At 44.7% G+C, this 22382-nt stretch overlaps 1 protein-coding gene across 6 annotated transcripts in view; it reads right to left on the reverse strand.

The window, feature by feature from the left end:
* Positions 1–222: 222 nt before the first annotated feature.
* The window catches only part of MREG (melanoregulin), a 58190-nt gene continuing 36030 nt past the window's right edge, over positions 223–22382 (reverse strand). For 2 of the 6 annotated variants that reach the window (XM_006735002.3, XM_031029924.2), the window contains exons 3-5: positions 4038–4128; positions 2624–2787; positions 223–1877 (exon numbers count right to left, since the gene is read on the reverse strand). In XM_006735002.3, the coding sequence (XP_006735065.1) occupies positions 1743–1877; positions 2624–2787; positions 4038–4128 (390 nt within the window). In that variant the 3' untranslated portion in view covers positions 223–1742. The remainder of the gene's footprint in view (positions 1878–2623; positions 2788–4037; positions 4129–22382) is intronic. The other 4 variants (XR_014143397.1, XR_014143395.1, XM_081813664.1 and 1 more) reach the window with 4 other exon arrangements.

Raw genomic sequence — 22382 nt, forward strand, 5'->3', positions numbered from 1 at the left:
CCAACTGAAAAGTAAATAGAGAAACTTTTTAATTCCCTGCAAGGAAAAATTCCTGGATATTTCCATGTGTCTTATAATCACAGAGACATTCTTACCCTTACTCAAACATTACCAAAAATAAAGACAATGTTTACAATTTATTCTACAAAGACGCAAACAATCTCATAAAAAAAAAAGCAGAAAGAGAAGACACGAATTCCAAGGACAGACATGAAAACAGTATGATTTCAAAGACTTATTGTTTATTTTTTGTATGTTTTGTTTTTATTTGTTTCACTTTTTGTACGTTTATCTCGCAAGAGCCTACAGAAGTGAGGGAAATTGTCTGCAGGCTAATTTTAAACAACATGAGCGAGGTTAAGCGTTAAATATAAAAAATAAAACTTTTAACTTACTTACTATACTAGAAAGAATCTTCCTGAAACATGTCAGTTAAATTGGTCTGCAATGCATTAAGAAATGGAGACCATGTATCTCCTCTAAGAAATATTTCAAACCTTGTGTACACTATCAAAAGAGCCGGTCAGCAAGTTTTCACGTCACAATCCCCTGGACAAACTAAAGACAAGTTACCTTTTATCTGAACTCAGAAGAGCAAAGTCTGTAGGAGTAAAAATATTGCCAGTGTTCTCAGCAATCTACCCATACATCTGACAGCTTCTGAAAGTCTATTCAGTAATGTGAACCATGATTTATTTCCTGCAAGCTCCTTGCTTAAGTGGCAGGTAACTTCCGAGGCTGGACTTCGCAGTCTGTGGAGAGAGAAGCAAGCCATACTGGCAGCATTGCTCCATCTTGAAAATCCTCCTCCGAACGGGAAGAGAGTCCAGCAATGACCTTCCTTGCAACACCGCCCGCACACGCAGAGCTGCAAGTCTGCACTGCGGGTCGCTGGGCAGGGGCGACTCTCAGCCACTAAAGCCAGTAGCAGATTAAAGAGAAGAGAAAGAAGTGGAGGTCAAACGTTTCAGTTGATAGATGCTATCCCAGATAACATAGCAAGGGCTTGTGGTCTAGAAATGGATGAGACGTCAAAATGAGGTAACCAGGTATTGATAATGTTGAGAATTTAAGATGCAAGTCCCACCACTGAAGATGGAGCTTTTTGACATGGCGCTGCAAGGAGTTCTGCCTGGGATCGATCTATTTGGAAGTCCCTTCTGGGCAGCACTGTTAGATATTTCTATTATCTGCTACATCAGAACCTCTGAATAATCATGACTTATACTCAAGATGATGCCTCTGACACCTGCAAGGTTCTGAAGGATCCTCCAAATCAAAGAATGGTCATATAATGCCTGGTATTATTTTGGCATTAGCCTATATTGTATAACGATTATTTAAAATTCAGTAATCCATATTTGGGCTCAATGATAGCTCTATCAATCTTACTGTTTTCTCACCTAGAACATCCCATTCTCCCAATAGGCTTATTGCACAACCAAAACCAAAGTGGGGACAGTGGGTTCTTGAAATATAATCAGCCAGGAGGAAAGATCCCACCGGCCAACTCCCTGATACAAGATCACCAGTGTATCTCAACGCAACCTGAATACTCCTTACAGTAACATCCTCTTGAAGACCAAATATTCCAAACCCTTAGTTTTTTATAGGATTTAGAATCATTTTTCACTTAGCTAACCCTCCACTTGCTTACTGTCTTCTATATGCATTTGTCCAACTTGGGTTGGCTGTTGAGTACCAGTAGAGGGGAATCCCAATTCTGCCTCCTCGACTCTCCTTTACGGACTTGGAAATGGAAGGTAGTGCAGTTCTTTCTGGCCATCTGGTAGGCTTGAGACTCCAGGCTTCTTGGGGTAAGTTCGGCTGGCAATTTTAAAGAACTCTTCTGCTGCATCAAGAGCAATGAGACGATCCTGCCAAAGATTTAAACATACAAATGTCAAGATGGGAACTCAACCACGTCGATGGGAAAACCAATCCAATAACAATACCCGCCCTAGAAATAATCACGAGCAAGTAAAACATTTCTTCAATTTTTCTCAACAGATTTAGAGATGCCCCTTAACCCTTTGCGTACATTATCCAAGAAACGTTCCACACTCTTAGAGTCCCTTCAAATGCTTTTTTAATCTTAGGTTATATACACAATGTTTCTCACATCTCTTTGACCTACAAATGGTTCAAAAATCTGACCGCAGAGCAGAAGTGGCTGAAAAGTACAGATTCTTGAGCCACAATCCGAGCCTCAATAGGGCTGAGTGCAATCCGGAAATCTGAATATTTAAAGCCCTTCAGGTGGTTCTGATGCTGCTGGCCCCTGGAAACCAGCGTATAAGATACCACCTCGAGCTGTGGTGTTGCTGGTGGTGCTGGAATGATGAGTATTTGGAATAACAGAAAAGAAAAATTTAAAGCAAAATGAGGGCATGTAAAAAAATATATCCACGGGGGCGCCTCGGTGGCTCAGTCGGTTAGGTGTCTGCCTTCGGCTCAGGTCATGATCCCGGGGTCCTGAGTTCGAGCCCCACATTGGGCTCCTTGCTCAGCAGGGAATCTGCTTCTCCCTCTATCTCCCTCTGGCTCTGACCCTCCCCTGCTCATGCTCTGTCTCTAATAAATAAATAAAATCCTAAAAAAAAAAAAAAATACATCCACTTACCACGACAAAGAGGTATCTCTCCGAGAGCTCCCAGCTTGTTGGAAAAATATTGGTTTCTTCAGCCAGTTTTAACAATATCTCCCGAGCTTTCCTTGTGTTTTTAGAATCACTGATGGTGCTGAGTTTCGTCACTGACAACAAAGAGTCGGCTTCCTTTTGAAAACCTACGGGGACAAAAACTTTACCCCTCATGTAAATACAGTAGTCACAGGAAATGGCCGTCCTACAGGGGATTAAGAAGGCACCCAGATGTGGACTCCAAACAAACATCAGGAGCCAAGGCACCATTCCATGGGCTCCCTCCCAGGTCAGTGTGACTGGTAGGGTCTTTAATTAAAGCTCCTTTGAGATTTCTTCTCATTTAATTTTCTTCGTTAACTTCCCTTCCAAGTTAAGCCTCAGATCCTCATCCACTGACAGCTTGCTGCCCCCCCCTTTTTTTTTTTTTGGCACTGAAATCCTCCTCCCACTCCTTACTCTTCCCCTACCTGCCTTTGCAGTTTGGGACCCGCAAAGTGGTTGTCTCCAGGCTTCTACGTCTCCAAGCCCAAATGCCCTTCCCTGGGAGGCAATTGTCTGGTTAAAATTACTCACCCCAAAATATGAAAGACTCAGAGATTTACACCTGCCTGGGGTAACTCACATTATAAAAGGAGACAATTAGGTCACAATAATGGTGAGTAAAGAGGGCAGGGGTCCATCCCATCTCACTGTATCCCAACTAAAGCAATGGAGGCTGGCAATAGCAACCAGGTACACCCCATGTGAAAAGGTATGATGCCAAGGTGTCCTGTTCTCTTTCAAGGCAGAAGGATGGAGGACTTCAAACTCGATATGTTCATGCTTTAAATACTAAAACGAGGTCATTTTACAACATGAGGGGCCGTGTTTACTGCAGCACGACCCTAGCCGACTTAAGAAAAACCAATCCCCAATATCCATGCCACAGGTTATGTCCCAACTTGGAAGCTTCCCTACCTTTTATTCCTTCTGAGAGTCTACACCGAGTTTCGCTGTCTCTCTTACAAACAGTATTTCTTCCAACCTGCCTCTTCTTAGACAGCGGCTCCTAACTGGCCAATCACGCTCATCTAGTTCAATCCATGAAGTACACTGCCAAAAACATTCCGTGGTAGTGCCCACCTGCTTCCCCTGCCCTGGGATACTCCACACTGAGGACAGATGCAGGAGCACATGGCAAAATTTGTCCTCAAGACGGGCTGGTGGTAACAGAAATATCAGATGTTTATGCTGGAGGATACAAGGAGGACAGGCTTGGGGCCATAATTAGTACGCGGCAGCTCCCATCAGTCAGCCACCGACGTGCCTTTTACACAACGTACGCACGCAGAAGAGAGGGAAGAATGATCACCACTGGTGATTTGCACCATTCCATGATCACTTTCAGACTCACCTAAATCCTCTAAAATGCGTTTCCATCTATTTCTCACTTCCCTCCGAATCTGCCGCAGGGTGTAGATATCGTAGTTGAGTTTTTGCCACTCCTGTAGGAAAATGAAAATGCAGCTTTATTTTTACCCCTCGGCCTCCACTGCTACCTAATTCCCAAACGAAAGCTAAGTGAAACATGTGGGTCTCCTCTTCACCAGGCTTCAAAACCTGTCTGGAAAGAGAGGAGGGCACCGGTGAGAAGGAGTCCATAGGAATCTGTCGGCTACCAGTTTCGGGGCATTCGTTAAACTCTCCTCATTCCTGGTCTCAGTCTCAGTGCTCTTACCTGTAAAGTGGGGATAACAGTGACGACTTCATTCCAGACCGTTATTAAGATTAAAAGTATATAGGAGCACAACACCTGCATGCAGTGAGCCCCTAATAAAACCCATGTATTACCAAAGCCATTTTATCCCTTGAGAAACCGAGGCCCAAAGACGTTAACTGGGGAATCCAATACCATGCAGCTAATTGGTACCAGAATTGGTATTTGAATCCAGGTCTGAGTCCAAAGTCCATGAGAAAAACGACACACACCAAGAATTTATTTCTTCTTCCTTTATTATCAGAGTGAAGTAGACCTGGGAATCCCAAGTTTCTGGATTCCCAGCCAACATTTTCTTCACCATATCTCATCAACACTCTCTTTCACTTCTGTTCCATGATAGGGCGAATCTTTCAGGCATTCTTCAGAACTATTAAAAAGCTATCATTCTGAAAATTTCAATCTTATGGGCAGTAGGCCATCACATTGGTCCCCAAACAGAACTTGAATCTTTCAGGAGTGTTAGAATCTTTATTAAGCTGGGGCACCTGGGTGGCTCAGTCGTTAAGCATCTGCCTTCGGCTCAGGTCATGATCCCGGGGTCCTGGGATGGAGCTCCAAGTCGGGCTCCCTGCTCCACGGGAAGCCTGCTTCTCCCTCCCCAACTCCCCCTGCTTGTGTTCCCTCTCTCGCCGTGTCTCTCTCTCTGTCAAATAAATAAACAAAATCTTAAAAAAAAAAAAAAAAGCATCTTTATTAAGCTAAGTGTTTCTTTTAAATGTCATGGACATTTATTGTTAAGAAGTCTTATCTATACAGAACAGTCATTTTATGGAGAATACCTTTTCCTTTCAGCAAAAACATTAACCACACAACTATTCTTAATGCTCAATTTAAGACCCAAGTATGTGATACTCTGACTTCTCTAACCGCATTTCTTTCAATGATGACACTATTTCCCTATAGTTCCTGTCGAGGCTGGCCTTGCTCATTGCTAATCAATTTTCATGACTGGCTAAGAGAAACCAATTTAGCTGCCATTCACAAATAATTATAGATTCCACTTTGAAAACAAAAAACCAGCAAAATAAAGGGGGTTTTGTTACGACTGCGTTTTAGGTCTCGTATCTAAGGAGAGGCCATCAAAAGGGCATAGGATTTCAGCCATTTTTTAGAAGTCAGAAAGTGGGGAATTTGAGTACTGTTTCCTGGTCTTCTGTGGGTTGTTCTTTTTTTTTCTTTTTTCGGTTTTTGAACCTAAGACGCGTGTGTACATGTGTGGGCACGAGTGTGTGGTGACTGGGGTCAGCGATAAGGCCTGTGCCCTAGAAGAAAGCAGAGTCAAAGGACTCATCTTGGGAATATGCAACCCTGCCCTCATCTTGAGCACTGTGTTAAAGTGCGTGATATATATAATCCCCTACAGAGTGTGTAAGTTGGGGGGAAACCTCAAGTAATGTTGTTCTCATTGGATGGGCCTTATTGTACCACACTGGCCATTCAGGGCGTAGCATCTTGGAAAAGAACACAGCTGCTAGAACCATACTGCCCGGGTCGGGGTCCTGGGTTGGGGCCCCGGGTCTGGGCCCCGGGTCTGGGTCCGGGCTCCATTATTTCTTAACAGCCTGGCTTTGGGCAAGTTCATAACTGTGTCTCATGGCCTCTTGTGCAGCAGGGGGACACAAGTACTACCGACCTCAGAGGCTTATTCTGAGGATCACGTGTGCTCATGCAAACCCTGAAAGGGGCACTTGATGCACATTCTCCTCCAAGTCAGGGTAGACACGATTAAGAAACAATCTTCCAAGACTCAGGATGGTTTCTATCATGAGGATTGAGGGAAGTATTTCATTTGGAAGGATCTCCAGAAGAAAAAGTGCTCAGCTCTTAGCATCAGATATGGTTTTACTTTTCCTGAAAACTGTTTCATCATTCTGGACATTATTTGTAACTGATCAGTTTCCACCAAATGAAAATACAGAGTCCTTTCACGGAAAATTGATAGGATTTCGTAAGCATTTTTGAATGACCAAAATTTCAAGCTACTTTTTATGTCTTTATTCATGCTTTTTCTCTTCTCATCTTCTGTCTTGTGCTCTCTCACTGTCTTTTCATGTGAGTTGCTTCGGTCCTTTTTGCTAAAAAGAAGATTGTAAATAAATAAAATATTACACAGAGCAGCGTGGCGCTGATTCTCAATGAAACGGGTCCTCCTTAAATGGAAAGTGATCGGGCTTTTAGAAACACTTGATTCAAGAAACCCACACAATCAAAAAATCCGCAGATGAGTTTTGCCTTCTGTCTTCACACAACCTTAAATCATGTAACAAACCACTAGGTGGCTTCATTAACTTGTGATTCAAGGTCTCTGAGACGCTTTCTTGGCTTCTTCTGACTGGCTGATGGCCAGTTCTGGCTGATGCCCCAGAACTTGTTCCCTCAGCTCAAAGTAGCCAAATCCTATCCTTTCAGAGCCCCAGCCTCACTGAGCCGTCCAAGCTTCAGACTTTTTTTTTTTTAACTTTTCTCTTCTTGCTGCCCACCTATCAGCTATTTTGCTATTCTTAAATTCCAACACTGCATGTCCTACAAATTCGTTCTCTTTCAGTATCTGTTATTCTAATAAAAGCGCTTGATGGAGAAGCGATACTATGACATGGAAAAATCTGCTATGGACGGATCCCCACATGATGCATCAACTGACTTGTGCACGGGAAGTGCTTGTTAAGATTAACGGGACGAAACCATGCGCTTCATATATCTGGATTATTATTGTCGTCTTTTGACAGAATGGTCATGGATAATCATCACATATGAAAGTATCTGGAAGTTTTGCGCAAAATGTAAAGCTCTAAAACCAGTAGAAGCATGGGTAGGGTTTTAACTAAGAATTGGCTTTTGATAAAATAAATGAGGAGGGAATTTGAATTTGTCTTTAATATGACCCCAAAGAACAGAATCTGAATGCAACAAATGAGAAACGGTGATGTACAAAATCTTACACCCAGCTAAACAAACTAACTCACCTATTCCCTGATACTTCGAGAAAAGCAAGTCTTGTGGTGTCCTACAATTTTTAAGTCGTCACACTTTGTTTTTAGACAAATAATTTTAAAATAACAGAGACCAGGGGTGCCTGGGTGGAGCAGTCATTTGAGTGTCCCGCTCTTGGTTTCAGCTCAGGTCGTGATCTCGGGGTCCTGGGATTGAGCCCCACACTGGGCTATGTGCTCTGCCCAGAATCTACTTGGGATTCTCCCTCTCCCTCTCCCCCTCCTCCCTCTCTAAAATAAATAAATAATTTTAAAAAAAAATAACAAAGAGCAATTACTCTTCACAAGTGAGTTGAAATTCAAACCCACTAGACATCAAAAGTTGGTCTTATTTTCTAAAATTATCTTTTGTCTTTTGCTAAATCCTGATGCAATACATTGTGCTCGTCTTGATACAGTGGCCTGAAACTTTGACAATAAGTCAATTAGCAAAGGTGTAATAAAAGAAATAATGCAGGGGGCGGCTGTGTGGCTCAGTCAGTTAAGCCTCCAATTCTTGATTTTGGTTCAGGTCATGATCTCAGGGTCGTGAGAGGGAGCCCCACATCGGGCTCCATGCTCAGCAGGGAGTCTGCTTGAGATTCTCTTTATCCCTCTCCCTCTGCCCCTCCCCTCCCCCCCCCCCGAAAGAAAGGAAGGAAGAAAGAATTGGTTGCATAAGGTACTTGAGAGCCGAGTCCAAGTGAAAGACATGTGATTGAAAGTGTGTTACTGAGGGCACGTAGAGCATATTCCTGAGGTGCTTCTCCTCTCTGTTTGTTGGCCCACCAGATTCGGGCCAGATAAGAAGGCTGAGGCAACAAGAAGACAGGAGAACAAAGGACTCTATTACTGTGAGGTTGTGGATGAATGGGACAGTTTAAAAGTACTTGACATTTCTTGCTAAAAAAGGTGATGTATGCATATAGAGAAATGTACTCTAACAAGAGGCTATATATATTTTAAGTCATCTTAAACTCTTAGGAACAACTTCAAAAGTGATCAACTTATTTTTAGTTATAAAAATAATATAATCACATGGAAGTAAAAACCCTAAAAGAACAGAAGGGTCTAAAATGAAAATGAAAAGTTTGCTTTCCCATCTTTTTTTCTTACCTTATTCCTCAGTAGTACACTCAACTTTGGCTGTATATTAGAATCATCCAGGGAGCATTTTTAAAATACCAATGCACGAGATCCATCTCCCAGGCTGATGAAATCAGAATCCTTTGAAGGGGTGCCAGGTTTGAAATCCAATACCTCACATCAGTCAGCATACCCCCACTGGGGCAGTAATGGGCACCTAACCCAGTTCATCAAAGGAGATGCAGCTAAATCTGTGAGGCTTTCACGAGTGACCAGGAGAGATGTTCTCCCTTCCCCTGGACAATGTAGTGAGAGGGTAAGAAACCTAGAACTAACTAGAACTGCTCCATCACTGTGACTACCCTGAGAAGAGTCAGCCTAAGGAAGAAGTCAACTCTCAGAGGAGGACAAAGGTGAAAGAATCAGAGAGAGAGAGAGCCTAAGGACATCTGGGCCTCAGGATCCTATCTCATCTGAAGTCATTCCTACTTCTGGAACTCTCTGTTATCCAACACAATTCCACGTAGGTTTGGACAACTGGAGTTCTTTCTCTGGTCCTTGCATCCGAAAGATTCATGTTACAAAGTGCGTTCACTGAGTACATAAACAAAAAGGAAACTGTAACTACCGCACAAAATATTAGTCTCATGTTTTCCTACCTCTTGCTCCTGGGGGACAACATTCAGCATATATAGACCTATTTAGCTGAGCGAGGTTATGGCTTACAGAGAATGCAGTGTTATTGGCTCGATCTTTCTGTCCCAGAAGTGACTTAGTCAATGACACAAATATAATAGCAGTCCTTTTCTGGGTCTAAGGAATGCTTTATGGTGCCTCCCCTGAAATTCTGTCCATCAGAGCAGAGCTTCTCACTTGGGCAAGACTGTTCTTATAAGAGGGGAGAGGGGTCCAGCTACCATTGACTTAACCACTCAATTCCCTTACTTACAAACATATGTTGAATCTTTCTGTCTGGATCTAATGATCAGTTCAAAGTTAACTTTTGATCCATAATAACTTTGAGTCAAAACCTATTCACCATCTGAAACCCAAGCATTAGGGTATCTTGGTTTTTGTCTTTCTTGGATGGTCAAAAATCATCTTCAGGAGAAGAAGATGCTCATACCCAGGCTTAAATCTGCTTCATCGTCATCTTTATTCCATATCCCAAGATCAGACAGTCACAAACTGAACTTTAAGAAATGGTCTTTATTGTATTTGATTGGCAAGAAGAGCCTTTCCCAAATTTTGCATGAGTTATGTTACTTCCCTCATGCTCAACTTCCAGTAGCAGTCAAGCCAGAATTCAAATCTACTTCCAAAGTCTACATACCCTTAATTTAAAAAAGGAAACAGAAAAGAGTGACTAGTTATTGTTGCTACCCCAACACAGCTTCCTTTTCTTGCATATCTATGGCTTGTTTATGTAAGTTAGGTAATACATTCATATGATCCACAATCCAAAAAGTAATAAAGGCCCTGTCCCCCAGCCATCAGTGCCCTTTCTACAAATAAGGAATGTTATCAACTTCTCCCGCACCCTTGCATTTTTTTCCCCCATAAATGCTGGCATACTATATCCTGTACTTTTCACTTAATATATTTTAGCAATCATTCTGTATCAGAATATAAACTGTCCTTTTCTCTCTCTCCCTCTGCCCCTTCCCCCACTCATGCTCGCCCTCTGTCTCAAATAAATAAAATCTTTAAAAAAATAAAAGTCTTTTAAAAATGTATATATATTTGTTTTATAGAAAATGTCCCCTAAAAAATTACAATATTTTCCTAAATGTGCCTTAAAACTAAAAAATGCCTTAAGACCTTTTGCTCCCCATCATTCTTTCTAGCATCACCTAACTAAAATTCCCTTCGGGAATTTCCACTTCAACTCAACACTGACACATTGGCTATAACAACATTCCGTACATTGCCTTGTACGGAAGTTAAACATCTACATCAAGGTATGGCACAGTGAATGGGACCCCAATACTTTTACTTGAAAATGACAGCTTCTTGGTAAAGTGAATCCTTTGAACACTGTTAACTGCTATCTCTTTCTTTCAATTTTTGCCAGTTTATATCATCTCATACTACTTTCTATTTACGATGAAGAGAGATTCTCTAAAGGATAGAAAAAATCATATGGCCTGCATCTCTAGTCCAGTTTTCCTTCATTTTGTACATGGTGGGAAATATCCGATAAGTCAGAGAGAGACGTAATATGTGGGGGCACATCTGCTAACAGATTCTCTCATGTTTGCTTCTCACAGAGAAATGTGAGATGGATAACGCAGACGAGGGTAGTTTTGCAACTACTGAAGGGTACTCAAAACTGTTGATGTCAGTCTGGAGGAAGGTTTTCAGTAATGCAGGACAGGGCTCAGTGTGGGGGCCTCGTCATCATTTTTATCATTGACTTCGTGAAATCAAAGGCCACAGAGGTGGGAGAGGTAGCTGATATATGGCAGGAGAGAAACAAGAGTTGAAAATATGCAACAAATAAAGCCTATGAAATAAAACCTATACATTGAAATTTATTAGGAATAAATGGAGATACATCCTACTGTTAGGCTGAAACAGCAGAACACAGCCAAAGCAGCCGATGCAGGGACCCACTTGCACAGCAGTTCACATCAAAGACAGGTCTAGGGTTTGAATCAACCAAAAGCTCCAAACTGACCCAAAATGGGGCATTCAGTCTGCATTTCTCCGGCACTTGCTTTGTGCCAAGCACAAGTCTGGGCTTCCCAAAATAAATAGCACGTGGAGCCTGCCCTAAAGGTAGCCCCCAAAATGAATGTATATTATACTGCATTAATCATGAGCATCTCTGCACTCCACACAGAACCACCGGGGGGTGGGGGCTGCCTAAAGAGGCATCCTGTCCAACAGTGATACAGCCAGGAGAGGGACCAAGACGAGATGAGGTGCTTGGAAGCCATGTCGTGGCGGCCTGGCTGACGGATCTGCAAACCACAGGGCTTTGGGGGTACGTGATGGCATTCTTCAAGCCTCAACAGCTGCTATGTGGAGGAAGGATCCTCTTCTTTTCTCTTCTCTATATACCCTCAAAATGCAGGACTAAGACTAAAAGGTAGAAAAGCCCCAAGAAGGAAGATCAGTGGAAGAAGGAAGTTTCTTTTCAGAATGAAGTCTTTGTAAGACAGTGAGTCCTTTGTCACTGGACCTCAAAGGGGTCATTTCTACAGGAAATATACCACCGTTGACCTCTGTACAGCTTGGGAGTGAGGGGTGCTGACCTCCTATGAAGTCAAAAGTCCATGAATAACTTTTGATTCCCTGAACTACTGGGCACCTGGGTGGCTCAGTCAGTTAAGCATCTGCCTTTGGCTCAGGTCATGATCCCAGGGTCCTGGGATCGAGCCCCAAGTTGGACTCCCTGCTAAGCGGGGAGTCGGCTTCTCTCTCTCCTCCCCCCTCATGCCCTCTGTCGCTATCTCTGTCTCTCTCAAATAAATAAGATCTTAAAAAAAAAAAACTACTAATAGCCTCCTGTTGACCGGAAGTCTTACCATTAACATACACGATTTACATGTATTTTGCATATTATGTGTACTATATACTGTATTCTTATAATAAAGTAAGATAGAGAAAATATTATTAAAATAATAAGGAAAAGAAAAAAGAAAATAGGGTCAATGCACTTACAGTACTGTACTGTTTTTATCAAAATAAAATTCCTTGTATAAGTGGACCCATGCAGTTCAAACCCATGTTGTTCATGGGTCAAATATATATAACTTTAAATTTCTAAAAATGTAATTTATTTTTTTTTAAGATTTTGTTTATTTGACAGAGTGAGAGTGAGACAGCAGAAGCAGGGGGAGCAGGAGAGGGAGAAGCAGACCCCCGGCTGAGCAGGGAGCCCGATTCAGGGCTCGATCCCAGGACCCTGGGATCATGATCTGAGCTGAAGGCAGACGCTTAACCGACTGAGACACCCAGGCACCCCTAGAAACGTAATTTCTATAGGCTCTTTCAATATAATATATTTTTCCTGTATCAACTGACAAAATCTAAAAGAATCTCAAGGCATTTACAAAAAAGTAGAGATAGAGAGGTAGATAGAGAGATAGAGATAATATGTATAGAGCACTTACTTCTTCCCAGGCACTGCTCTAAGCCCTTTACATGTATTTACTCAGGTAATTCCTATAACGTGTGTTACTCTGGGAGATGGATATTATTATCACATCTCGAGAATGAGAAAACTGAGACAACTTGCCCAAGTGCGCTCTAGTAAGTGAGACCTGGGACTTCGCATCCCAGCAGCGTGGCTGTGGGGCCAATGCACTTTGCCACTCTCCACCGCCTTCTAAAACAGAAAGGGAGGGGACGTGTCGGCAGGTGGGAAGGGCGGAAAGGAAGTGGAGGAAGAGCAAAGGACAGCTGACTGGAGAAGAAACAAACCTGAAGCCACAGCAGCTGCGCCCGAGGAGGAACCAAGAAAACACAGCTGAAGTCTTGGGAGAGAACTTTTCTAGAGACCAAGTATTCCCAGGCTCTAGCCCAGAATGCTACCAAACCCAACAACATCCTTCTCAAGGCCTGGCTTGCTGGGAAGTTGTGCTCGAGTCCTTCCTCTGGGGACTTCAGTTCAGAGCAGGTAGAAAGGACCTCGCCCCCTCCCACTCATCCCGACCCTTTCTTCCGCACACTCCCTCCTGTCCACCTCCTCCCCACGTCCTCTGTGAGCAGAGCAACACGGGCAAAACCATTCCCTCCGAGGCGCAGGGTGGTGGGTAGTGAGGGGTGGCCCAACCGGCAAAGATCTGAGATTCTGAGGACCAAGGAGAAAAAGTCAGTATTTTGGCCTGAACTACACTTGTCTGCAACGGAGAGCCATGAAACTCCCCATACTTTCCTGAAACTGCTTCAGGCTCCAGGACTGGGTAAAAAAAAAAACCCTGGGTTTCCTAGATGAGGTCCTTCCTCTGCTCCTCTCCCTTGCTGCCCCACCTCTCATTCCGAAAGGAAACCAGCCACATTAACCTCCCTTCCCTTGCAAAAGTCCCTGGGGAGCCTGCAGCCCTCTTCCGCCACACTGTTACCAGGATGCCTAACGCAGAACCCCAGCCATGTCCTCCCCAGAGCGCGCGGGACAGCCACAGCCGGCCAGGGCACTCACCCACATGGCTGGCTTCCTCCTCCCAGACCTCACCAGTGGGCGGCTTTCAGCGGACACCCAAAAGCTTGACCTCATGTGCCACGTCCAAGAAAAAGGATTCGGGAAGGAATCAGCTCATTCTTCTTAAAAGGACAACTGAGTCACTCCCTGACGCAAGCAGCCATGGTGCCCTGCCCCTCCAACCCTGCAGCTGCCTCAAGCTCTAGCCCACTCTCCAGGCCCCTCTGCCCACTGGCTTCCCTGGGGGGCTTCCACCTGCTGCTCTCACTTCCTCACCACCCCCAAATTCGCCAGTCCCTGGCAGGCGGCCCCCTTTGGAGCTGTTACCCACAGCAAGCGCTAGGTTGCCTTCCCCACCTTCTCGTCTCACTCGCGCCCAGTCAGGGGCGGCCCTCGCCCTAACCTAAAGCATGGATTGCTGACGGCCGGCCCCTTCTAACGTGCCTCTCTGGGTTTCTGCGGGAAAAGGAGGGAAGGCACAGAAAGGTCCACTATTCCCCCGCCCCTCGGAGTGAGCAGCAGCGGGTGTGAGAGTCTGGATCTGCTGCCTCTGCAGGGCATCCTCCAGCTGACCTCCCTCCCCCGCTCCCTGTCTTTGGCCTTTCTTCTTTTGTCTCTTCCTCTCCTGAAACCCTGCCCAAGGTTCTGCCTTGGGCCGTCCCATCACCATCTGCCCAGATGATCCCCCCAACGCCTCAGCTCCTGTGGTCACTACTTCTCTGTCGGTCACTCCTAATCTCCTCCCGACCCCACGCCTCCACTGAGGGTCTCCACGGGCCCCTTTCCTCTGTCTGTCTCCACGTTGGGGGACAGGCCACTCTACAGAACCAATGAGACTCCCTGCCAGCCTCCCCCGAGCCAGCAACCGCCCTCCCACGCTCCCAGCTTTGTTCCCCGCTGCCCGCTCCCCTCAGTCCTACACGCCCCAGTCCAGACCAGTCATCTGCTCCTGCCAATTTGCCCTCTGCCACACTATTCCCACCACCCCAGCTTTACCTGGCCTGAGCAGCGGCCAAAACTGGTCCCTCCACTTCCTTCCAGAAGCTAAGGTCTCCCAACCCCTGAGCTGTCTTCCTGAAGGTGAGGTCGGGTATATTTCTGGGTCAGATTTGGGTGGTGCCCCAGCACTTACTGAATAAAGCTGCAATTCCAAGCAGGCTCGCCATGCTCCGACCATCCAGTCTCGATGAACACGTCCCCCCTACACACGTGTGCCCCCGCCGCACAGGACCACCGGTCTGTTCTCCAGCACGCCTTGAACCTGTGTGCCTTTGACCACGTTCACTCACCTCCTCATTCGAGAGCCATCTAAATCCTATTCACTCTTCAAGGCTCAGTTCAAAGGCCACCACCTTCAAAGATCTTCACCTTTCTTACCAATTGAAAATAATTGCTTTTTCTTTTGAAATTCCTCAGCCCCTTTATGAAAACTGTTGTAGAGCTATTTACTGTATAGACATTGGTAAAAAGGTATTTGTAATGTCCCCTTCGCTACTAGATTGTAGGATCCTTGGGTACAAGAACCTGGGTTCACCCATGTCTTACACAATCCTCTGTACACAGGGGTGCCCCAGTGGGTTTGCTGAATTCAAAGAAATATGACAAATCACATAAAGGCTGCATTCTGCCAGTGATTCAGTGCCTATTTTGATCTAGAAACTGGCACTAAATCTAATCAGAAAGAGTTACTTGGGCTCTAATCCGTGCCTTTCGTGGACAAGGCTGGTTTGTACCATCAAGATATTTTGATTTCCGTATTTTGGGGAAATGATGAATTTGAGAAAGGTGAAATTAAACAAAATAATCCATTCCCCTCTTGCACTCTGTGCCTGATCAAGCATTTGATATTTCGAAAGTTCTTTTCGCGTTTGTGTCTTTAAATAATAAGAGATGTTGAGGCCACCCTGTGTGGCAGGTGCCGTCCCAGGCATAAAATCCAGCGCGACCGTTTCATGGAGCCCTTTCTAGAGATGTGTGAAGTAAGGCCCTGACAGTTTAAATAACCCAGCCGGGATCTCACAGTTATTAGGAGGAGAACCTAGAATTTAAACGCAAGTCTGTCTGACTCCATAACCCGTGCTCCCCCTGGTATCCTAAGCTGCCCCTCAATTAGGCCCAAATTTAGCCCACTATGCTGTCCTTGTCACCAATGTGGAAACTGGGACACAAGGAGAGAAATGGAACACAACGTGCAGGGACATTCCAAAAGCGCCTTCTGGCACAGCCACTCGGGTCCAGAATAGGGACAGGCCCCCTCCTCTGTTCTCCAGCTACCCCTCGTCGACTCACTCCTCACGGCTCAGCAGCCAGAGGAGAGACCAGATGCCAGTGCCAGGGGCAGGCTGGGGAGAGCAGGCCAGGAAAGGAGGCCACGGTCCATTACGCAGAGGAGCTTCCTTTAAACAGAGCTGGTTCTGAATGGTGTCAAGGCCACGGACCCAGGAGGGGCATCCTCTTTCAGGGCTATAAAAAGCCTATTTTCTCCATCCGCCAGATAGGGTGTGTAAGTGGGAAAGACAGGATTGTATTTCACTGTTCCTACACAGCCTGGCCGCTCATTAGCCCTCTGCCTCTCCCTCGGCCCAAATGGCACAGGATCAAACGACAGAGCAGAGAAACTCAGCGTACTAAGAGATAAACAACAGAGAGATGGACCCTGGGGGAGTGGGGAGTGAGGAGTGGTGGCCAAGGAGGGCCCAGAGACCTGGCACTTAGGTCCCTGGGGGCTCCGGGGCTCAGAGGGAGCTTGTTGTTGCTCCCAACAAGGGTTGGCTTTATCTTTTCTGCCTGGACAGCTCATCCATCTGGAGCGTCTGTTGGTGGCTAGGGTCTATGGAAATGAGCCTTTTCGGCAGGGTAGATCAGACTCGGATGCAGTTCTCTCTCTCCAAGTTTGATCAGACCCACCTCTTCAGTGACATAAGGATAAAGTTCTGGGCTACAGACCTGCATCTGGGTCTCCTCCCTATGGACCTTCCAGAACTATCCACTTGCCCTTCTTCTGAATCAGGGAAAGCTGGGCCTAGTGGGGTTCACGATCCCCCCAGGTCTAGGACCAGCCTGCTGGGCTGACAACCAGGCCCTAAGGCTCCTCCCCCAGACGCTCTGAGACTTAAAAGATAGTAAAGTGAAACTTTTCGAAGGTCTGGCAGTTTGGGCAGTTTGACTCTACATACAACTCGGAGTCTCAAACCCCTAATACCATCCTGGAATTACTGCCTGGGGTGCCCTGGAGAGGTACACCCTTACCCTGCTTGCTAAAGCAGTCCCACTATCCTTTGCAATGCTCATGTGTCTTGACCTAGAACTAAAGCTAGAATGTTGACCTAGAACAAGTCAGACGTAAATGCCAAGCAAAGCCTTTCCAGCTCTCCTTGTTTATTTTCATTCCCCAGCTCTGCCAGGGTTCTGGAAGCAGACTGCTTCGCAGCCAGAGGCCCCTGACCTAATTCTTTATCTGGTTTTAACCAGATTAAGTCAAAGGATGGCTCACGGCTCCTGCTGCCAATGTCTGCCAGCAAGGCCATGGAACGAATGGGGCTTCTGAGCAATGAGATTTCAAGTCAGTTTTGTCTAATTTGGGGGGTTCCAGCCCACTCCGAGCCTCAGAGGTAGGAGAAGGGCCACACTCAGGATGTGATTTGGCGAATGCTGCCAGTGGGAAGAACAGGGGCTTGGAGGCTGCATGTGACATTGTTATTCCTAATCAACTAGCTGGAAACCAGCTCAAAGTCCTGCTGCTCAGGTCACTGTGGGGGAAGGACAATTCACTGCTGTCACCAAAACCAAAGGATAAGAAGACTATATTCCTGTTCATGGACAGGAAAGGGGGACTTCAGTTTCTGGCAAGATAGAAATGACCCATTCATGTACCCGCGAGGAAGGCTGTTGCCCCCAAGTACTGAGGCGAGTTTAGATTTTTTTTTTTTTTAAAGATTTTATTTATTTATTTGTGAGAGAGAATGAGAGACAGAGAGCACGAGAGGGAGGAGGGTCAGAGGGAGAAGCAGACTCCCTGCTGAGCAGGGAGCCCGATGCAGGACTCGATCCCGGGACTCCAGGATCATGACCTGAGCCGAAGGCAGTCGCTCAACCGACTGAGCCACCCAGGCGCCCGAGGCGAGTTTAGATTTAAGGCTGGGTTGTTTGAATCCAGAATCTAGAAGCCCACTAAGACCCAGCTATCCTTCAGCACCCAGCCCCGTGTTGTCCAGTTCCATCCCCAGCAGCCACACACGGCAGGTCTGAATGCAGAAGCACTCTCAGTATAAAAGACACACGGGATTTTGAAGACCTTGTACCAAAGTGAAAAAAAACGAAAAGAATGTAAAATGCCTCATTAGGAGATTTATAGCGATTTTATGTTGAAATGATAATATTCTGAATATACTGGGTTAAAGAAAAGATATTATGAAATTCAATCTCACCTATTTATTTTGACTTTTTTAATGTGGCTAGGAGAAAATTTAAAATTGCTTGGGTGGCTTGCGGTATATTTTTATCGGACAGTGCTGATCTAGATAATACTATACCCTATGGTTTAATTTCAAAATGTGGCAAAATTATGGGGGTTAATGAGTCCCTGCTCCTTTTATTGCTAGTGTGTCTTTCAGTTTATAAGAGTGCTTTCACACCCATAATCTCAAGTACATGATACCTATACCTAGGCAAATGTCCCATTACTTCTAAAAGACCTTCAAGACAACAGAAAAGTATATCTTGACTGAATAAAAACCCAAAACTTTTCTTTTAAATTGTATTGATTTATTTGAGAGGGAAGGTGTGCGAGAGAGAACACAAGCAGGGGGAGGGACAGAGGGAGAAGCAGGGAGCCCGACTCGGGGCTCGATCCCAGGACCTCGGGATCATGACCAGAGTGGAAGGCAGACACTTAACCAACTGAGCCACCCAGGTGCCCCACCTCAAAACTTTTCTACAACAAGGAAAGAAAATAATAATACAAAGGTAAGTAACATGTGGGGGAAAGTGTTTGATACAAACAATAGCAAGGGGTTAACACAGAAAAATCACACTTATGAACAAGAGAGGTCAAGAGAGAATTCACAGAAGGGTAACACCAGCTCTTCAAGAATTCTCAAGAAAACAATGAATTTGGTATTGCTGCTATCTATCCAAATTATCTATGGGAAACAACAATGGGAATGCCTGAGGCTGGGCAGTTGGGTGAGGAAAGGGGCTCCTTCCTTACAACTGAGAGTTATAAAATTGGCATCGTTTTATTTTTTTCACAAAGGGTGAAAACTTTTTGGCAGTGTGTTTCAAAATATATAAAAATGGGTAAAATATTTAATCCAAGAATTCTAGTTACAAGAATTATCTTAAGGAAATAATCTGAAATACAAAAGATGTGAATGCAAAGAATATTCATTAAAGCACAAATTGGAAATGCAAAAAAGTGAAGAAAAAAGACCTAAAATAATTAGTCATCAGTGTTAAGGCAGAATATTTATTTATTATAATATATATATATTTGAGACAATTATATAAATATATAGTACATATGTATATGTGTGTATAGTATAAATTCCATGTGTGTGTGTGCATATATGTATATACACACACAATGTCTCAAAAATAACAGAAGAGGGGCACCTGGGTGGCTCAGTCGTTAAGCATCTGCCTTCGGCTCAGGTCATGATCCCAGGGTCCTGGGATCAAGCCCCGCATCGGGCTCCCTGCTCTGTGGGAAGCCTGCTTCTGCCTCTGCCTCTCCCCCTGCTTGTGTTCCCTCTCTTGCTGTGTCTCTCTCTGTCAAATAAATAAATAAAATCTTTTAAAAAAATAACAGAAGAAAAATGCAGTAAAATAGTACACTAATATTCATCTCAGGGTGTGTGTGTGTGTGTATATATATGTGTAGAGAGAGAGAGAGAGACGATTTTTTTCTCCTATACTTTCCAAATTCTCCACAATGGTTATGTACTTCTTTTATAATCAGAATAGAAACTTTAAAATAACTAAGAAGGATTATTTTTACAGCTTCCTTTGTTAACCCAACCTAATGTCTACTTACCTCAAAGATGAAAAAGTCTAGTTATAAGTACTATTATCATTTGAATTTACTTAGAGAAGTATTTACTATGTTCTGGATGGCAACTCACAGAGCCTACTCAGCTCATATGACTTCGATTAATTCTGTTAAATTGAAAATCCTGTGGGTAAATCTGCAAGTTCCTGTGTGTGTATACGTGTGCCTCAGTATTTAGTTGAAAACCCTGGTGCCTCTGTAGAGCGTTTACTCTGCATTCCAAGATCTCTGCCAGCTTTAAAGAGGAGGAAGGGGACAGAAAGCAGGCAGGCAGAGCAAGGACAAAGTTAGGTGTGGTGAGGAAAGAGCCCCAGCAGAGCCGAGATCATCTGGAGATGGTGGGCATCCAAGGGAGCCAGGTAGAAACACAAGGGAGAGGAAGAAAAGGAAGAGAAATCAGAAGTTATATAATTTGCTTTTTTAAACTAACAACCCCCTAAATCCAAAAGTTTCTCATTTTTTTCAATCCAAACACTGCTTATTGTAAGTGGTAATTTTTTTTTTTTTAAGTAGGCTCCACGCTCAGCATGGAGCCCGACATGGGGCTTGAACTCACAACCCTGAGATCAAGACCTGGGCTGAGATCAAGAGTTGGATGCTTACCAACTGAGCCATCCAGGCACCCATGTAGTGGTAACTTTTTGTAATTATTCTTCCTGCATACCTTATCACCAGGGACCCTACTAATAATTGTCCTTTCTGTATTTGAAAGCTGTCAGCTTGTTTATTTCTCCCTGGCACTGAATCTTATCAGTCTTTTTCATCTTTGCCCCCTAGGAAGAAGGAGTTAAGGCAACTGGCCTGTGACCCATTCACTCATTTGTGTGTGTGTGTGTCTGTGTCTGTGTGTTTGGGGGAGGAGTAAGCCCCACAAGAAAAAAAAAAAGAAGGGGAGCCTGGGTGGCTCAGCTGGGCATCCAACTCTTGGTTTCAGTTCCGGTCACGATCTCAGGGTCATGGGATCAAGCCCCACATTGGGTCTGGACTCAGTGGGGAGTCTGCTTCTCTCCCTCTCCTTCTGCCCTTCCCCCCCACTCTCTCTCTTTCTCTCTCTCTAAAATAAATAAATAAATCTTAAAAAAAAAAAAGAAGACTGGTGACCCTGGCAGGTGACCCAATCTAATTTCCTTATCAACCAAATATCCTGGTAACTAGAGGAATGACATCTGCTAGGAGGAAGAAACCTTGTTTACAGATGCCCTTAGCACGATGTCTCTGGCCAAAGCATTCCTTGCACTCAAGACACCCAACATCTTTGGGGTGTGGCTCCCTGGAGAATGTCACATATGCTACAAAATAATGAAGGGATACCAGATGAAGCCCTTTCACAATTCAAATGCTTTTCACAATGTGAGGTAACCTGGAGAACTTCATTTAGACTGATCTAGTGTTCTGAGTCAGAGGTGCATGTCCTGCGGGGGAAGGGCGTCCTAGGGTGACATTCTCAATGTTCCAAACCTCTCCCTGCTTCAGCTGAGCCTCTTGATTGCCTGTGTCTTTGAAAGTATTAGCACAACTTGATGCTAGCTGGGTAGGATCTATGATCCAGGTGACTGCTTTGACGATCTGGTTTTGCTCACTCCACCCCTCCCCCCATCCCTTGACTCCTACGTTCTAATTTCTCCATATTTTCATTGTCCACTCTAAGTGGACATTGTCCACCTTCTCTAAGTTATTGATACCCTTTTTAAGACACGGAGCTGCACACCAAACCACTGCCCTGGTCGCACCACACACATCTCCAGTATATTACAACCCTGTGGACACAACCCAAGTCACGTTGACCCTTTCACAAGAGGCAAAAGCTGCTCGCTGCCTGCGTCACCTGTCAATGACAACACAGTTCCATTAACAGCTAGGAGTTATTATTTAAATCCAAGCCTTATAAAACTTTTTTCCTTACAGTTCCAGTATCTCATTCACTGCCTACCTCTTACTCCCCTCCAACCTTCAACTGAGCCTCCAGAGGTGCTGGCTCCCCCACTTGAGTGTTTGGGGGTTATGCCGACCAAGCCTCAAGCATGATGTAAGGCCACAGCCTCGAGGCAAAATAATCACTTAGGCAGAAGCAGTCCCGTAATTGCCTGGAAACTCACTGGTTAACACTTCTGTTTATAATTATCCCAGCCTTTACTGGCTATTAGAGACACACGGATGACCCTTTGCCAAGCCAATTAGGAGGCTGCCTCCTGAATCCTGAATTAGGCAGCCATTTCCAGTTTTCAAGACCTTTGCCTGGTCAGCATCTGCTTGCTTCTTCATCAACATGGCAGGCTTTTATTAACTCAAACAAAGCCCCTACCACAACTCCTGTGCACTGGAAATCCCAGAATGGGAGGGGAAAACCGTGGGGTGGCAGGAGTCCACCGCACATTCAACATGTTTGGAAATTACAGTGTATTTTTAAAATTTTTGACTAATCTCACGTAATAGATAATTGTGTAGTCATTTCCAAAAGAAAAAAAATCATCAGTAAATGAGAAATGTTTCGCACCCAAAAAACGAAAAGGCCAGAAGAGTCCCTCGGTTTCTAAAGAGGATCTCTTCTTCGAAAGGATCACAAAGTGAGGCAGGGGTGGGGGGAGTCACAGGACGCCTTCCTCAAAGGAGTTGGTTATATATCCTCTTGGTACGAAAAATCCACGCAATCATTCAAGCAAAGTCTACTGAGCGGCAAATCAAAGGCCAAGCGTGGATGGCCTCAAGACAGATAGTAAATGTTTAAG

Source organism: Leptonychotes weddellii, chromosome 3 (assembly GCF_054177405.1).
Source record: "Leptonychotes weddellii isolate Sample4059 chromosome 3, ASM5417740v2, whole genome shotgun sequence".
In the NCBI taxonomy this organism is placed as follows: Eukaryota; Metazoa; Chordata; class Mammalia; order Carnivora; family Phocidae; genus Leptonychotes; species Leptonychotes weddellii.